General features: G+C 46.8%; 2 protein-coding genes across 2 annotated transcripts in view; both read left to right on the top strand.

Annotated features, from left to right (window-relative positions):
* LOC139929826 (protein sidekick-2-like) overlaps window positions 1–18,842 on the top strand; it is an 84,442-nt gene that overhangs the window by 37,428 nt on the left and 28,172 nt on the right. The window contains exons 2-11 of the mRNA XM_071922873.2: window positions 8,483–8,645; window positions 10,326–10,432; window positions 10,695–10,842; window positions 12,967–13,100; window positions 16,092–16,203; window positions 16,669–16,859; window positions 17,153–17,236; window positions 17,319–17,513; window positions 18,005–18,121; window positions 18,383–18,550. Of these exons, the coding sequence (XP_071778974.2) occupies window positions 8,483–8,645; window positions 10,326–10,432; window positions 10,695–10,842; window positions 12,967–13,100; window positions 16,092–16,203; window positions 16,669–16,859; window positions 17,153–17,236; window positions 17,319–17,513; window positions 18,005–18,121; window positions 18,383–18,550 (1,419 nt within the window). The remainder of the gene's footprint in view (window positions 1–8,482; window positions 8,646–10,325; window positions 10,433–10,694; window positions 10,843–12,966; window positions 13,101–16,091; window positions 16,204–16,668; window positions 16,860–17,152; window positions 17,237–17,318; window positions 17,514–18,004; window positions 18,122–18,382; window positions 18,551–18,842) is intronic.
* LOC139929832 (peripheral myelin protein 22-like) overlaps window positions 1–18,842 on the top strand; it is a 111,016-nt gene that overhangs the window by 22,625 nt on the left and 69,549 nt on the right. The gene's annotated exons all lie outside the window — the stretch shown is intronic.

The following is an 18,842-nucleotide window of genomic DNA, read 5'->3' on the forward strand; positions in this document are numbered from 1 at the left end:
CCCCCCCCCCACCCCCTCGCCCGCATCTCCCCTCTCCCTTGTGAAAAGAGGAGAGGAGAAAGTGGGAAAGAGACGTGTGTGATCTGCCGTACAAAAACCCTACTTCTCTCGCCAAATTGTGGAAGCCGTCTGTCACACCAGGGAAATAATACTGTGATGTCAGTCACACACACACACACACACACACACGCTGCAATGAGTGGTAAAGCCTGGATCAGTTCCCAGTATATTCCACCCTTAAGAGCTCTCCAAACCTGACTTCTTTAAGAAAAGGCAATTCCACATATCCTGTCCTTACATAGTAAGAAACTGCCGTGGCGTCTGGCTTACTCTTCTAAGCTGATGTGTTGATCTGTTGATGTCGCAGGGCTCCAGATATGGGCCCACAACTGGCTCCTGTGACATAAATCTTATGTGAATGCCACAGTAAAACGAGAATCCCTGCTTTCTCGTTAACAAAGCTATGACTATCTCTTGGTGATTAACCACATAACCTCCTTACATCTGGCTACAGTTGTTCAACTGTGGTTCCCCTACTGTACATAGCGGACAAGGCTGAGCTGACTAGAGACTTAATGCTGCAGAGGGCATGTAACAGTGGCTGTGGGTGTGTGAGGTCTCATTAATTGACGCTGGGCCTTGTGCCTGTGCTCCTCTGCGTGCCGTGTTCTCTGCCAGGAGCTGGACTTGCTAATTAGGCTCCTGGATATCACAGACGTGTCCCTGGGTACACCATGCAATATACTGCTAGTGACTCAGAAACAGAGCACTAAAGGGAGGGAGAGAGTAGGGCAAGAGATTGGAGAAAGAGGGAAAGGAGGGAGCAGTGCAGGGAAAGAGACAAACAGAGAGATGGAGAGACAGCTCACCAGAGAGCCGGGGAGACGGGGACGCAGCGAGGAAATGTGAGAGAGAGATGACAGCGGATGAGAGGGCAGGGAGAGCGAGAGAGGAGGGAAAGTACTGTATTGGGAGAGATCAAGGCCGCCGAGGGAGAGAGGCTGCCACAACACAAGGAGAGGAAAACTGTGTTTGTGGAGAGGAGAAGAGAAAAGAGGAGAGAAACTTAAGACAGGAAGAGAAAGAGGAGAGAGACAGAGAGAGAAAGAAAAGTCCCAGGCAGGCAGAGCGCAGCAGAGAGGGAGAGGAAGGCAGCAGAGGAACAGCGAGGCACACGGGGAAGAATTCCAAGCAGAAAGTGCTTTTGTGTGTGTGCGTGCGTGTGTGTGTGCGCATATGTGTGTGAATTTGCTGCCTGCTGGAGTGTGTGTCCAGATAATTCAATCTGCTGGCCATTGACTGGCCTCCCGCTCCGTCTTCACTCCTAATTAAATCTCCATTTGTTGGCTGGATGCTGCTGCTTCTAATTGTGTTGCTGTAGTATCTGATACACACACAGGCACACCTAAACACACACACACACACACACACACACACACACACAGGCCCCGCAGCCCAGTGGGATCCCAGACACGTCACCGCGCTACATTACACCTCAATTAATCGCATCAATTACACATCAATTAACCCGTGGCGATCCACTAAACACAGCTGTGATGCAGGCAGCATTTCATCGGCACCAACCTGAGGACTCATTCAGCAACATCAAAGCAGGCGCATCATCAAAAAGAAAAACAGCCAACTTAGACAGCCTAACATGAAAATCCATATTCCTACATTATCTCTTCCTCGGAGCAGAGAGCATACCTTGACTGTAAGAGCTGTTTTGAAAGCATGCCACTTGGCCCATGAAGTCTGTATTGCCACAACATAGATACCAAGGGATCTTGTACAGTACGTAGCCCTTCTCATTGGCAGGGGAAACATGATTTAGGGGCTATAAATACTGGAGGGGGAGGAAGACAGTGGGCCATGATGGACTGGCTCTCACACGCAGCATGCAGATGCCGATCCACGGGCCATTACTCTAAATGAATGCGGGGGCAGATAGAGGCTCTCCATCTCCCCTCCCTGTCTTTCAGGCCTGGCCTGCTTGTTTGGCTTGTGCTGTAATGGGTCCCTTCACCTTGCTGCCTAGTGGTGGAGGGCACCTCCTCTCTCTTTCCATCTCTCTCTCCATCTCTCTTTCTCCCTCTCTCAGTCCCTCGTTCTGCCGCGACATCACTCCTTCCTCTCTCTGTCTCTCTCCCTTATTATCATTATATGTTTCTCTCTCGCCATCTGTTTCTCCATCGCTCTCTCTTTCTCCGCTCCCTCTTTTCCGTTCGCTCTCCTCCTTAATCCCTCCCTCCGCCCGTTCCTGCTTTCTGGCTCACCTAAGTGATGGAGTGTAAATCGGCGGGGTGCCTGTTGTCACGGTGACAGCAGCTGGTGAAAGAGTGACAGATCAGCCTGACCTTCAAGAGGGACAGTGTTTCATGGGTGGGAGGTGTGAATGTGTGTGTGTGTCTGTGTGTGTGTGTGTGTGTTTGTTGGACGAGTTTCATGTGCTAGCCTAAACATTCTCACCTAAACTTGTAGTGCAGCACAGTAAATGCAAAGACAAATCAGTATGTGTGTGTGCGTGCGTGTGCGTGTGTGTGTGTATGCATGTGGGAGGTGTTTCTACCTGTTAAAATGCTTTTACTGCCCCTCACCCCCACCCCACACCCTCTCACTGCCCCATTACTGGGCCAAGGTCACTGCCATGACTGTTGCATAACCCCCATCAGAGAAGCTAACCATGACCCATCTCGCATGTTAAAGTCCAATTGGAGAGGCTAAATGACGGCTCTAAATTTTCCCGGGTGACACAAGGCACTATGAGGCAGACTGGAGATGGTCGATGGAGCGGGCAAGTTATGTGCATATGTGTGTCTATGAAAGAGAGGGGGAGACATAGAGGAAGAAAGACATGGTGAGAGAGAGAGAGAAAGAGAGACCAAGCGAGAGAGAGAGAGAAAAAAGGGCAGCAGCAGAGAATAGATCTTAAAATGTTTCAACAGTCAGGTGCTCCACTTTATCCCTGCATCTTAGTGATACAAATTTGCCAGGTGCCATTGTGCTGAGTGCCAGCAAGGATGTGGTTACACAGGCTCAAACACAGGTGCCTGAGGATTAAACAGAGGGCAGGAAGTGCTCCCCACTGTCTCGCTGGAGAGGAGCAGAGGGAAGGAGGTGGCGTGCAAAATAAGCAGGAGAAAGAATACGTGGACAAAAGCTGAATGCGAACACCCTCTGTGTGATTGCATGCCAGCGTGGCGCAATAGGAAGCACAATGGGCCTTGGTTTATGAAGCTGCACCGGCGCCTGTGGCCTTTGTCTCACAGCCATTAAAATTCTGTGTATGCAGCAGGGGACCCGGCTGGAGCCATGCCACCATTCAACCTCAGCTGTCAGGTTGGAATAAGGTGTTTTTATCCACGGTGAATAGGCTGTGCCGGTGCAGCCTGGCCCAGGGGGGAGCTGCTCTCCACAGCATCCACATTAAAAGCCCTCCTGGTCCACCCACGCCTGTTTTGGTCTTCCCTAGACCTGCTGGCCCCGCTTTGGTTGGCTTTAGACCACTCTGTGCCCACAGTGCCGCAGGAATCCCCGGTCCAGAAGGACTGCCCTCGAGCTTTCCATCTGGATTCGATGCGTGCAGTGGGCACTGCTCGCCTCCCCCCCCCCCCCCCCCCCCCTGACCCACCACTGTCCCTTCTTCCATCCCACTCAGTGAAGTCCTTCTCTCTGGCCGCCTCTCTTCCCTCTCTTCCTCCCTCAAGCTGTGTCTCTTCCGGACAAAATGACAGCATCACCTTGACACCGTGCAGTTCAGGGGAGCTAGTAAGATGGAAGCATGTCCTCCGGTCGAGTCCACCGTCCCCTTAGGGTGTGTGTATCTGTGTGTGTGTGTGTATGTATGTGTCAGTGTGTTATGTACAGTAGGCTTCTGGCCCAGCCCACGCAGAAGTCATACTGCTGCTGCTCTAAAAGGATATGACACCTTACTTGAGACAAATTATGGACCGGATCAGAGATTATGATACATGGATGGAGGCGATCAACCTGACACAGAAGTGACAGCAGCATGCTCCTTTTATGCTCTGACCTCTACCGTATACATTGTGTGCCTACTTATCTGCAGTGGCTGACATACACAGATGCCGACACAGATAACACTCACATTCTCACAGACAAACACATTTACAGCCTGCTCCTGTCACCACACCTGCACTCTCTGCCTCAGACACAAACCTGTAGCAGAGGTGTTTGACCTCAGCACCTCAGTGAGAGGATCAAAGGCACAGCGGCGATGAGGAAGAGCAGAATGAGGGTCAGACCAGAGGTTCACTGTGGGAAACTCATTAGTCCAGTGTGCTGACACGGAAGAACCAGAGAATTGGCCCTATCTCCCTTCAGCAGTGGTGTACCTGAGAATATTTTGGTGTCAGGGGGTCATTCAGGATGTGAGGGAGTTTAGAAGAGAGGATCATTTCAGTTGTGTGCAGTATGGAGAGCGCTTTTCCTTTGAGTTTAACAGCATGGAACTAAAAGAAATGTCTCCGCCTAGGATATATATCGACATTTACTCTGATGGTGACTTTTCTCTCCCGCTGGCTGGCTTGCCTCCTGAAAATATGTACTTTCCTTTAAATGCCGGAGTCTGTATGTGTGCCGGATTTCCGGCATATGGACGTTTTAGATTCACAAACTATTTTCGACAAAAAAATAATAATTTTAAACTCACTCCACGTGGGGTTTTTTTTTGATGCGTTTTATCCAATCATATTCAGCGAAGCAAAGCAATATTTAAGCTGGTGAAGATACACGTGTCACAGAGAAAAAACAAACCGGTGGAGACAGGAAACCGTTTGACACTTGGTGCGACAAATTAAGGGAACCGGGTGTTTGTTCTGCACTGTGTGCTCAACCAGCAGAAAGAAAGTGCTCTTTCCACATGAGGTAAATCCCAGACACAACGCCGCTATGTACGCACTCCGATATCTGACCACACCGGGAGCGATAGTTACAGCTGCCGCTCCAGCAGCAATGACAGACCTGAACGTGATCTGTCTTTCACAATTTACAATCGTCATTCAGCATAAAAATGTAGCATTGCTTTGGCTGTTCTCTATAGAGCTCCCCAGGGGTCACCTGGTAAGAAAAAAATAATTGATGTGGAAATCCATACGGGCACCGATTGGTAAACCGCGCACGGCTCCTGCACACGGATTAGTAAACCGTGCCCTCGAATTAGTAATCAGTGCGCACGGAGTCCTAAACCAAGACCGCGGATTAGTAGACCGTGCACACGGATTTGTATTATGTATATTGATAACGTCAAACAGGGACACCACAGTGGCCCACAGTGTTGCATGTAAGATTTAATTAACATGCTTTTTCTACAAGCATGATTTATAGGGAGTAAATGGGTTTCATATTGTCACCAAAACACACATCGGATCATAAATTAGACCTACTGATGTTATTAATCAATGGTTATGGTTCACATATAGGTCTAGGTGCCTAATGGCTATTACAGCTCACTATATGTATGCCAAGCTGTGTGTAATGGCTCTGGCTCACTGTATATAGGCCTAAAAGTCCATCTTTGATGTTATCAACGTAGATATTACAAATCTGTAAATGTGAAATTGGCTGCAAATGCTATAGATCACCAGCGTTTAGACTCGTTATTAGGGCTGAGTCACATGGGTCCTTTGAGTCAGGTGCAAATGTGAAACACATTCATGACACTTACACAGGTAGGCACGGTGGTGCCAATTACTCTGCAGTACACCCAATTCCCTCTTCCACAATTGCACATTGGTAACTTGGTATTATGCGTATGCCTTGCCTCAGACGATCGATGTGTCAGTCTGGGTTTTGCATCTGGAGGTCTCTAATGGTGGCTTGTTGATGGTGCTGCATTGCTAAGTGCATGTAGCCACCAAACCCCCGAACTAGCTGGAAGTGGGTGGGTGGGTGGTTGAGCAAAGAGAGAGAGCCTGTGTGCGTGTGTTCAGGCATAAGTGAATGTGTTTGTGTTGGGTGTGTGCGTATGTGTGTGTGTACTGTACTGTATGTGTATGTCAAGTGCGTGTGAATGCATTTGCTGCTGGGATGGAATTACAGCAAAGCCACCACTCCAGCGGCCAGTGCCTGGGGAAAATGGGGACGGCTGCTCCATTTGGGCTCAGACAGGGATCAGTTTCAAGGGCCTGTTGGGGCTGACGGTGTTTGCGTTGGAGAGGTTCATACAAGGGGTGGCAGAGGGAACAGATTAGCCAGGTACTGGACTGTGGCCTGCCTCCGCCACGCTATTGTTGCTACCAAACAGGAAAGAATGGAAGACTGATTTTAGAAACACACAAAGTGATGAGATGGCTGTTGTTTGTTTGAGTGTTTGTGTCTGAGGGAAAGGCGCGTACGCTGAGGATATTGGAGGGGTATTGTGTGTGTGTGTGTGCGTGTATGTGGATGTACTGTATGTGTGTGTGTGAAACACAGAGGTGCCGGGCCATTCTTTTATTTACAGTTTCAATCAGGCCCAATTTTCTATATCCTCCTCTCTGCTCAGTGAGGCTGCCCCTGCCTTCACTTACTTCCACTACACCATCCTCTGCGTTTGCCACCATAAATCTGTAGTGTGAACTTGTGTATTGGTGTGGAGGGAGAGGCCCCAGTAATCAGATGTGGGAGTGAGTCAGCCGGCATGGACCGAGAACCGGGCGTGCTCCGGGCCCTGGCGGCTTACTGCAACTATTAATACAGACTTTAATTAGCCCGCCACAAACACTGGCACAATCGGCTCAGTGTCGCCTGTGGCTGGTGAGGCAGACAGATCAATAGGTCTGATCATGCCTTTTTCATCAGCTCAAATGAAAGCACTTTGTCTCCAAGCTCAGCCCTGGCCCTTGCGTGTCACCTTAAAGGCTTTCTGCTGCTGCACTGGCTGTGTGCAGTGTTGCGGATGGGGCCTGTATAATCTGGCTGCATTAGGGAACCATAAAGATAAATGAAGGGAGGCACAGAGCATAACTCATCCTGTCAGTGGAGGGGGTTTAAGGCCGGGAAACTTTGTGTTTTCTAAAGCAACCCCCTCCACCCGCCCCCACGGCTTCCTTCTTCCTCACTCTCTCTTCCTCCTACTCGCCTACTCTGTACAGTCCACTGTTTTCTCTATATGCAGTTAGGAGCGGCGTTACACCGCTGCTGAAATATGGCCGCCGCTGCTGAATTATTTTTTTAGGAGAGGAGAGGGCTCCGTCTTATCTCTTTAGAAACTAACGTTATATTATTTTGGGCTACGGACGCTTCATATCCTGGCCAATTCACACACCTGTGAGTAAAGCATATAAACGAGAAACTTTGCGCTTACCTGATAATGTCAGCACAACGATAATAACAACAAGCACCGGGTAGATGTCAACAATGAAGCAAGCAATGCTGATCACGGATTCAGGATTAACATTCGTCGAAGGGAAAACAGTCCTGCAACTTCACGTGACTATCGCACAGCAACGTTATAGCAAACGCACTCATTTGATAGGAATACGCAAGGAAACACACATCTGTGAAATAAACAATAAACATTTGGAAGATACATCTTGATACAAAGATAGTAGATATTCCACATGCACCGATTGTTTTCTTCTTCCTGGAGGCGGGCCTTACTGTGCGCGAGGGCCGCCGTGACGCGCGAAAGCTGTCAATCTCAAAGACAACTGACAGATTCCCTCACAGAGATATTAACGTTACATATTATTATTTATTATTTATTATTTATTATTTCCTAAATCTTGAGACACCTCATATGTAAGCTAGACAGACATTTCCCCTGCATTACTGTGCACAAATGTACTGTATGTACTTAGGCCTCAAGAGCCCTTCTGGTGCCGGCAGACACATAGAAACCTCCCGGCAGCACGCGCTTTGCGAGCGCACTAAAAAAAATTTTCGCACGCGCGCGCTTCACCTCCGCTGCTACAACTCCATCCTTGGGGAAACGCTGCAGTCTCTGCTTTTTTTTTTTTTTTCTCCTATATCTGCTTTGCTTTGTGTCTACAGTATGTCCTCCTTTGGTCTCTCTCACTCTCTCTCCCGCTTCTCTCTCTCTCTCTCTGTCTCTCTCTGCCTCCCATATTCTCTTTTGCTGATCTGGAGCTATAGACGTGTTCATTTAGACGACTTCTGCTGCACAAATTGCTCTTCTACCTCTTCTGGCAGTGCATTTGAATTTGGGATAAAAGAGCAAGCTGCTTTTGCGGAAACAACTTATTCCATGCACTTTCTGGCAGGCTTTTCTGTTGACCTTCAAGTTCCCAATCAGTGCCGAAGAAAAATGGAAATAACTTGTTCTGAGTCCTCATTTCCTGTGAATTGCTGGACTGGTGTTGGTTGTCTGCTCGCAGGAGACACTGAATCACTCTCTTTTTTTTCCTACCACTCTCTCCCACCTCTTGCTCTCTCTCTCTCTCTCTCTCCCTGTCTTTCTCTATGTCTCTCTCTATCTCATTCTCTCTCCCCCTGCCTTTCCCCCCCTTTCTCTCACCAGTGGATGATGTTCCACCCTACTTTAAGATGGAGCCCGTTCAGACCCAGGTTCACCTGGAGGGGAACCGTCTGGTCCTGACCTGCATGGCTGAGGGCAGCTGGCCTCTGGAATTCAAATGGATCTACAACGGTACCGAACTGACACGCTTCTCCCTGGAGTACAGGTGAGCAACACAACCCCAACTTTTCTGCCAGAACTGATTTTATTACCTTTTTTTTTTTTTTTTTTTTCCAGGTTTTATTCATCAACTATAATTAGCTTACTACACCAGGAACTTTTAGCGGCATTTAAATGTAACTAATAGCTCAATTGCTCATTTTTATTCATATTCCTGACTCATTTCTATGGATTTATTCAAGACTGATTTGGCTGCATGTCTCCCTTGAGACATAACATCTTGTGTTCAGGGGATTGTCAAATTTATTCCGATTTGTATCTCACACTGTATTCAATATGCAGAGACGGTGTGAGCAGATGCTCTTTTTTTCTGTTTGTGTTACATATTCTGCATTCCGTGGCAATTCGACTGGCCTCCAGTCATGTAAAGTCTTTGTGCATGTTTTTTCTTTTTTTCCTTGTCTTTGAACTTATGAATGATGTCCACTTCTTGGTAAAGACAGATAATTAATGTTGTTAGTTTGAAACTTGTTGCATTGAAAAGTTTTTTTCATCAGACAGTACAGTGTGGGTGAGTTGCTCAACACATGCTGATCCACTGACCATGAGCTTCAGCATTGTGAGAGAAGCTTCTTCATACTTCAGCTTCCTACACAATGCTGAAGAATTCTACCGCAGCGCTGAATGGCAAGACCAAACAGGCTGTGCTCCTTCAGCTAGCCAAGGCCTATGTGTGTGTGATGTGTGTGCGTGTGTGTGTGTGTGCACATGTGCGTGTTTTCATTGTCACAACCCAGCATGAAACACACCTTCTTTCTGAATCTAACCCTGCTCTGTGTTAAAGTCTTCACTACTCACAGCCTGAGTTAGTTCCCTTGACATGGACAGACACTCTCGGGTCTCAGGTGTCAGCGGCTGATCAGTGACCAATCCCCCCCCAGCCCCCATCTGTCTATCTGTCTCTCTCTCTCTCTCTCTATCCATCTCTCTCTCTCCTCCTCCTCCTCCTCCTCTCTCCCTGTCTTTCCTCGGCAGTTGGCTGCGCTCTCACGTGGCTTAGTCTCCGGGTCTGCCTCACAGGCCAGCCCTCTGCTTATTATTCTCCACCAGCCCTGATCAAAGAGGCGAACTGGAATCCATTTAACCAAGGAGTCGGCGCCCCCCTTGAATTGCAATGCAGGGGGGAACATGGCAGGGGCGGACTCCCAACTTCTAAGTGGCTTTATTAAGCAGACCAATTAAAGGAGACTCTGCTCCTGGCTTATGTAGGTGGGATTTCACACACATCATTTAACAAGAATGCACATCAGGACAGGGATGGAGCTATGGCTGCCCAAGACTAACGTGTCACACATGTTCATATGATTTGATTCCATTGAGTAAAGATAGAAGAATAACAATGGGCTTTTGTGAGTCCTGCCTGTCAGGGGGTCCAGCTGTCTTCGCTGATCACTCTACCACTGACCTGTGAATGGCATTCTTCTTTCTTTAGGTTACTTCCCTTGTCCACCACTCCATTATATTCCCACCTCAAAATGTTTACACTCGCCAGTCAGAGTCCTAGCCAAGTGGAATGTCATTTAAGCTGTGTTTCAGGTGTCTAGTGAAACATCACGATTCATTTAGCGTCTTGAGTGGAGGGGATAGAAGCGGCGACATGACAAAGTGTTGCTGTCTGTCATGCTGATGATGACTAATGGCAGTTTGTGTTGTGTGTGCCCATTAGGTACCTGATTCCCTCCCTGGACCGAGCGCACGCCGGCCACTACCGCTGCATCGTCAGGAACCGAGTGGGCGCTATAATGCAGTGCAGTACTGAAGTGCAGGTTGCCTGTGAGTGAGGCTTTCTTCCCATACATCTGTGAAAGAGCTAGGGGAGGATGCTGTTGTTGTGAAAGACCTGTCATGTATGTGGATGAATCACTCCGACTAAAGGAGCTTAGCTTTTATAAAATGTGCAGAACATGAGAATGTTCACTTTGTCCCTGGCATGCACTCCCCACATTTTCTCCTCTAATATTAATGTTTCTCTCATGCCCTCTTTTCATTCTCTCTTTCTCTCGCTCTCTCTTTTCTTCCTCTGTCTGTCCGCCAGATATGGGTGGTTTTGTGGAGGGCGAGAGGTCGCAAACTGTATCCCAGGGTGAGGGAGCTCTCGTCCACGCTCCGCGGATCCACAGCTTCCCCAGGCCGCAGATCACATGGTTCAGAGATGGACGCAAGATTCCCTCCAGCAGCCGCATGTAAGTCTAGACCCTTATGCATGCAGCTCGGTTTGTTTGGGTTGAGCAGAGGGTGTGCGCGCGCGACTCTGTGTTCCTGTGCACGTTTGAACGAGCGCTCTCATATATGAGCTGTTGGCGAACAGCGAGCTGCCGAAGCAGAATATCTTTCACTTCAGAGAACCCTAAGAAGTTCAATACTGCTCACAGATTTTCTGCAATCCCCCCACACACCATGAGTGAGGTTGAGCAGAATAGTTGATGAACGAATGTTGGCGCAGGCCCTGTGTTCATCACTGAATCACCTCTCAGTGATAAAGCGGGTTATTATATCGGCCCTATTGACTTTGCAGGCGGAATGATTGAAGGGTGGAGATAGAGCAGGCAGCAGGGGGACCAATTAGACAAAATTGGACAAAAGGCCTCAATTGATGATATGTTTGACTGACAGCGCTCACCCCTGTGCGGATTTGTGTGTGTGTGGGAGATGGTGTACGTGTCATTATGTGCATGAAGAATCTGTGTGCGGCTGCATGTGCGATGTGAGGATTTTGTGGGTGATTTGATATGCTGTGACTGTGTGTGTGTGTGGTGGCGGCTGCATTTGTGTGGGGATTCATGTCTGTTGAGATACACATTTATCCTGTGTGCTTACAAGAAACACTTCCAGTGATACATGATGCATGAGCATGTGGGCTTGTGTGTGTGAATATGTGTGTGTGTCCACTGGTGTGTGTGTGTGCGTGTGTGTGCATATGTTTATTATTGTTTATTGCTTATTTGGTTCCCCATTAGTTGTTGCAGATGCAACAAGTGTTCTTGCTGGGGTCGACACATAATATTTAAAAAACAATACAATTGTCCACACAAAATACATACTGTACGTTAACATGTATACTAGCAAACACACATACACACACACACACACACACACACACACATTAACCATAATAAAAACTCATGTCTTGCCTTTCATTACAAAGACGAACATCATATAGATGCAAGCTAATAAGTTTTAGCTTCAAGTTAAAATACAACCTACATACACCGATCATTTTAGACAGAGACCATCAAATCATTCTTTATAATATGGGTCACAACATGCTACATTGTGTATATGTCCATGTAATGTCTCTGTGTCAGGGAGGTCTAGGAAATCACCTGAGATTAATGTAGCCATCCAGAGAGACATACAGACAGGTAGGCAGGCCACGGCCCCCCAGAAACCACCTCACCATCTATTATTCAGCAGCAAGCTCTGCCGTGTCATAGTTGACGCGAAGACGTTTAGACGTTTACCCAGAATCATATTCTCTCGCTTGGACGCCTTAGAAGGGATAGGTGCGTGCATCCCCCCCCCTGCCTGCAGCGCTCCTGAGAGACGACAAGAGCACTGAAGGAAATTGTTAAGAAAAATCTCAAGCACTTCCAAGAATGTTCAACCAGTAATTCTGGAGCTGGTAACTATGTGCAGCTGACTCTCATCGTGCTGAAGTGTAGCGGTGAAGCTTTGTTCTATGATGCTGAGAGGCTCTGACGGGACACTCTGCATTTGCCGCTTGTTTGCTCGCTCTGTGTCAGGCCACATTGATATTCACAGGCGTGTGTGTATGTTGGTGTGTGTGCGTGTGTGTGTGTGTGTGTGTGTGCGTGTGTGTTGACTCGGCGAGAGCCACGGCCCCTAATTGTCCAGGAGTGTGTCTGTTTGTTCTGCACCGATCAGGCAGCTGCTGGCAGATACGAAGACCCTAATCTGACTGTGCGCTTAGTGTCGACTCTCATTTAACGGGTCCTCCCCACACGTTCAGGGCCAAAAGCCTAATCAACATACAGCCATTCTCATCATCACAATAGAAACAAAAGGATTTTAAGACCCTGTGCTACCTATCAGGAGGGAGTGTTGTTCATAAAACTTGTTTTTGTGTGCGTGTTCCTTTCCCAGACATAATTTATGAGCGTGTGCGTGTGTTTCTATGTTTACGACTCTGTGTCAGTTTACCCTGAGGATTTATTGACTGTGAGAAATAACTACTCACAGGTTTAATGATATGAGTGTGTGTCTGTGTGTGCTTGTTGACGCATGCGTGCATGTATGGTTCGCGGTGTGTGTGTGTGTGTGTGTGTGTGTGTGTACATGAACACCAGTGCCATCACCCTGGACAACACACTGGTCATCCTCTCCACGGTGGCCCCCGACGCAGGACGCTACTACGCCCAGGCTGTCAACGACAAGAATGGAGAGAACAAGACCAGCCAGCCCATCACACTCACAGTGGAGAGTAAGCACTCACACACACACTCGCACACACACACACACACACACACACACACACACACATTGATGCAACACGTACTTCAACAACAGACTTTCTCACTCACTGAGCCAAGGACACAGTGAGTCACCATCTATCTCTCAGCAAAATTGCATCAACAGTTTGTTGCAGATAAAAATATAGTCTAATGTCAAGGTATTGCTGTTCATCTCCTTTCTCAATTCAACACTGGAGTAGCTGTTCAACAGGTGGCTCGGCCAAAGACTGTAGGAACAGACATAGCGCCCTCTACTGGCTCCTCCTTTGCTTCATACCCGTCCTATTCTCTGTGGGTTCACAGATGTAATCATACCTATTATCTCCACTACAATAGTTGTCCTCTCACTCTGCCGCGCTCTTCCACCCCTGGCTCAGCAGGGGATTGCGGTGGCAGGGTGTGTTTTAGGCGGAGCTGCAGCAGCACCTCTCTGGCTGGCCGGCTGGCTGGCTGAACGGGCCCATAAACTGGACCTTCGTTTTAATCGCCCTTCACAGAAAGCAGATTTATGAAAATGGCATTGTGTGTGTATGCATGATTGCACACACGCACACGCACACACACACACACACACAGTGTAGCTACAAATACCAAATACAGGGTCTGTCTCAATTTTAAGCAGCACAAATACAAGATAGATTTTTGATTCTATGTCCTAATTTTAAGTCGACTTTTGGGTATTGTTCATACAAGCATAGTTGCATGTCAAATCATCAGTTGAGCTCCTCATCTGCTGTCACCTCCTCTCATCTAAACTGAACCACAGTCTAAACAACGTCACAGTCAAAGTCTTTTTCATCTTAGTGTGACCGGGTGTGTCAGCCGAAAATAATACCAAGACCCAAAGACCAGGTGGGGATATTAATGCCCCTGAAGATAACATTTCTGATTATCTTTTATACCATAGACTATCGTGCATCACCAGATTCCTAATGTTTAGGATTATCTGTCTGATGGGATCATATGAGGATTTTAACCTTTTCGCATGTGCAGTCACACATTTATGATATCAGCTTGTTGGTATCTACAGCATCTGATCTCTCTAGTGTGAATACAATGTTTGTAATTCAGTGTTCATTGTGCATGACCACAATCTGTGGAGAACAGATATCACTGAATTATCTTGTGACCTTGTGGATTACACAGCCATATTCTGCATCTTAAGACTAGATAAAATTGTTTTTTACAGCTCGATTTGTCCGTTTGAGCAGTAGCTACAGACTAAAAGAAATAAAAATATGAGGTGGGGGGAGCATCTGGCTCTATAGGGAGCATGCAAATGAGTGAGTGGTGAGTCTAATAGTAAGAAGTAAACTGACACTGGTTAATGCTCCAAGTCGGCAGACAGACATACTGTGTTTGTATTGGTTTGCGTTGCTTTAGACTGTGGACTAGACCCCCGTCAGCTTTTGTTTACATCTGTCTTTGGACATAGACAGATGTAAACAATGTGGTGACCTTAATAGCTCGAATTTGGTATGCAGGTCATCATGTTGTTTACTTTTCCCATTTAATTAGAAGATTACACACTTGAGGTATCTTCAACAGTGGGAGTTCATGAACTGGAATACATAAATTAGTGTCTGCCTTGAAACCAATCATGTCTTCTAGAAAACAAAATGAGTTCCTAGTTTTCATTGTACTAATGGCAAAACTAAGACAACATTCTCAGCCAAGTCCTATAGCTTGTAGTTTGATTCTAAAATAAGGTTCATTTATGTTGAAGATGAAAAGCTTCTGTAATATCAGCATAACCGTGATGTAACATAACCCATGCACACATAAGCTGCAACAGTCAAATTCTCCAAAAGAAAAAAAGTTATAAAAGTATAGTTTTGGTCCTCAGTTCTGATTGGCTGCAACACATTTGAAGCTGCTGTAATTGAGCTGTTCATTTTTACATTAATGCGCCAACTGAAAATCACAACTCATACCGGTACTTATTAACACCTCCCTGTTCAACAATTATATTGCTTGATGGAAAAAGCAATTTTATTAGTATTTAATTATCACTCAGTAAAAAAAGAAACATATTTTGAACATTTGCATTATTTTTTTCATCACAATGGTAAGCTCCTCAAGGCCGTGCTCTACAGTAATTTTAAAATGTAAACCACGTCCCCTTGAGGCTTATCACTTAAACAAGAACTCAAGCTGTGGGAGCCAGTTGGAAAATTTATAGCATATTAAATTGGGTTCTTCAAATTGTCATGCAGTTGAATCAATACTTTAAATTCAAAAACTGAACTGCTGAGGACTTGAATGAAACAATCAAATAAAGAGTAGAACCCAACAGCAATAACCCATCACGCCTGTGCCTACGTTCAGACCTTGTTCACAGTGGAAGCTTTGCTATTCCAATACTTATTACACAAAAATGGTCCTTGATAGAGTGTGATTTCAAATAAGGTGGTACACAATAAAAAAAAAAAGAAAATAAAAAAAATTAGGAACCCCAAAAAGTTCACATATGCACAAACACGTGCACACACACATGCACACAATGCACGCCTGTAATACACCACATACACACACATAGGCAAAGCACACCCGCACTCGGGGGAGGTGGGGGGAAAATGAGATCAGATTCAGAGAGAGATCACTGATTGAGGGCAGTGAATCGATGGTTGGCTACAGGCTCTGTGAAACCCGTGAGCGATGGTGCTGCATTTAATCGCCTTTTCTGTTTGTCTCAATTATGCTACATAATGGCTCCTAACACCTGGGCTAACACCGTGCTCAGGAAACGCTGTGTGCACTAGAAAAAGGATCTAAAGTAAAGACAGAGGTATTAATAGTGCAGGGGAGCTGGATGATACAGTAGCATGCTAGCTAGCTGCTGCTGAGAGCCCTATTGGATTGTCTGCATATATGTATTTTTTCACCTCTATGTCTTTCTCTTTGTGTTTCTGTGTCATTTCTGTGTGTGTGTGTGTGTGTGTGTGTGTGCATGGTTGTAGATGTGGGGGGACCTGCAGACCCCATCGCCCCCTCCATCATCATCCCCCCCAAGAACACCAGTGTAACTGTGGGGAGAAACGAAGCTATCATGGAGTGTGTTGCGAACGCAAGGTATCTGGTTCTAAATATTCACACGCGCACACACACACACACACACACGGACACCGACGAAAAACGTGCACGCAGATACACACAGACGCCGAGATGCACACACTTGCATTATCAAAACGCCTCACATCTGACATTTCCTGATTTCAATGAATCTTGATATCTTTTGTTTGAACATGATAGAAAAGTGTTTTGTACATCTCTCATTTTGTACCTCTTCTCCATTCTTCCCTTTGATTCAAGGCTTCACTCTGTTCTCCCTATCTTTTCGCAATCCCCGTTCTGAATTCTGACTATTATCTCCAATTCAAAGACTTAATCAGAATGACAGATGTATCCCATCGCTCCCTCAATGCTCCGTAACCTTGAAACGGAATATAAATCTGTATTAAAAACCCAGCTTCCTCTCTCTTTCTCTTTTTCCTCTCTTTCTGTCTTTCGCTCCCTTTCATCTCTCCTCCTTTCTAGACCGCTTGTCAAAATGAGTATTACTTGGAGTAAAGATGGAGTAGTGGTCAATACGGGGATCCGCGATTTTGGCCGTAGATTGATCATCAGCCTGCCTGCCGTCAGCGATAGCGGCTACTACGAGTGTGAGGCGGTGCTCCGCAGCAGCAGCGTCCCCTCGGTCACCGCTGGGGCCTACCTGCACGTGCTCGGTAAATGACCTTTGACCCCCACTGCTCACAGTGTAACCACACACTGAAAGCAGTAACTCAGCATACACTGTAGAAACATTGCATCAGCATGCCTTCTCTTCCGTTTGAGAGAACAGTTTTATGGCAATTTACATTTTAAGCATTGAGTTGATGCTCATATCCAGAGTGAGTAAGTGCAGAGAAGAGTAGAGAAAAAAAGTGAGTGGTTTTTGTGGTATTTGCGAGGTTTTTAAGGGTTTAGCAGGGCAATGTTTTATCTGTTTGTTATCGTTGTTTATCTGTTTTTTTTACAGAGCATCCTCTGTTTGTAAAAGAGCCACCGAGTCACATCAGTGCAGAGATGGAGAAGGTGGTGGATATCCCCTGCCAGGCGCGAGGTCAGTGCTGCGGAGAATGAAAAGAAAAAGAAAAAGCGAGAGAAAGAGCGAGCTGGAAAAAATAAATCTCTCCTCTCTCCAGGTACACCCCAGCCGGACATAGTGTGGTATAAAGACGCAGTGCCCATCAGTCCAGTGAAGATCCCCAGGTACAGAGTGCTGGTAGGAGGCAGTCTGCAGATCAACGGTCTCCTTCCAGACGACACCGGGATGTTTCAGTGCTTCGCCCGGAACCTAGCAGGAGAGATCCAGACTAACACCTACCTAGCTGTTACCAGTATGTCCCCTTGAACATTTCCCAAGCAATCTGCACCTTTCTTCTGCTTATTTCTGCTCGTCTTCCCTTCTCTGTTCTTCCCTTTTTTTTTCTTTCCTCTCAAATCCTCTCCTCTATTCTCATTTCTAATCCTCTTTTCTCCCCCTCTCTCCCTTGCCTCCCACACCCATCTATCTATATATCTGTTCGCAGTGACAGATTTGTCACCTTAGATGCTCTGGCAATTATTGGCTATTTTTGAATCAGAGAATGAGCAGGAGTGGCGGAGCGATGGCGGCGCCTTGTCACTTTTCTCTGAGCTGTCCCGGAGAACGCGACCTGACAGCCGCCCCTTTTGTCAAGTCTATTAAGCTCTCAGCCGCCGTCTGCTTTATTAGAGAGAAAACTGTTCATGTCCTTCATTATTACCTGTCTTACCTGATTTTGTGTGTGTGTGTGTGTGTGTGTGTGTGTGTGTGTGTGTGTGTGTGGATGACCCCCTCCCCTGCCAGGTATCGCTCCGAACATCACCGCTGGCCCCTCCGACAGCGCAGTGATTGACGGCATGTCAGTCATTCTCCATTGCGAGACCTCCGGAGCCCCGCGGCCAGCCATCACCTGGCAGAAAGGTGCGTGGGCTCACAGCACGGGGCTTTGAGGCTAATACATTACTCCGACTTAGACTTAGACAAGAGCTATTCACCGGAATGAGAGTGAGTGTGTTTTCTCCAAACAAGGTTTTCTTCTTTACTTTTGTATGCTGCTTTTTCTTTTCCCTGACGTTTCTCCAATACCCTAATCTCTCTTTCCCCCACCTCCACCCCCCCCCCCCCCCTTTTTCCCCCCTTCCTCCATCTCTCTCCATCAATCACTTCCGCTCTCCCCTGCAGGTGAACGTGTCTTGGCCAGTGGCTCGGTCCAGCTGCCCAGGTTCACCCTGCTGGAGTCAGGTAGCCTCCTAATCAGCCCCTCCCACCTGTCGGACGCTGGTTCCTACACCTGCATGGCCAGCAACTCCAGGGGCATCGATGAGGCTGCAGCCGACCTGGTGGTCTGGGGTAAGCATGGCAGAAACTGGATGCACTCTGCACATTGTTCGCGAATTGAGTCTTCAATTTTGCCATTTTTTTTAATGAAATTGACTAATTACATTGTCCCAAACGTGTGGAAAATATTGCATATCTATGAGATCAAGCCAAACCATTGGAAAATGGACTGATGTTTTCATGAATTAATTAATCCATGTCTGAATAATTAATCCATGTCTGAATAGTTTACTTGTAGGTACAGTTTCTGCAGATCACTGTCAACAGATTATGACTGTATAGTCCGACTCATATTTCTACTTGT

This window comes from Centroberyx gerrardi, chromosome 7, assembly GCF_048128805.1.
Source record: "Centroberyx gerrardi isolate f3 chromosome 7, fCenGer3.hap1.cur.20231027, whole genome shotgun sequence".
In the NCBI taxonomy this organism is placed as follows: domain Eukaryota; kingdom Metazoa; phylum Chordata; class Actinopteri; order Beryciformes; family Berycidae; genus Centroberyx; species Centroberyx gerrardi.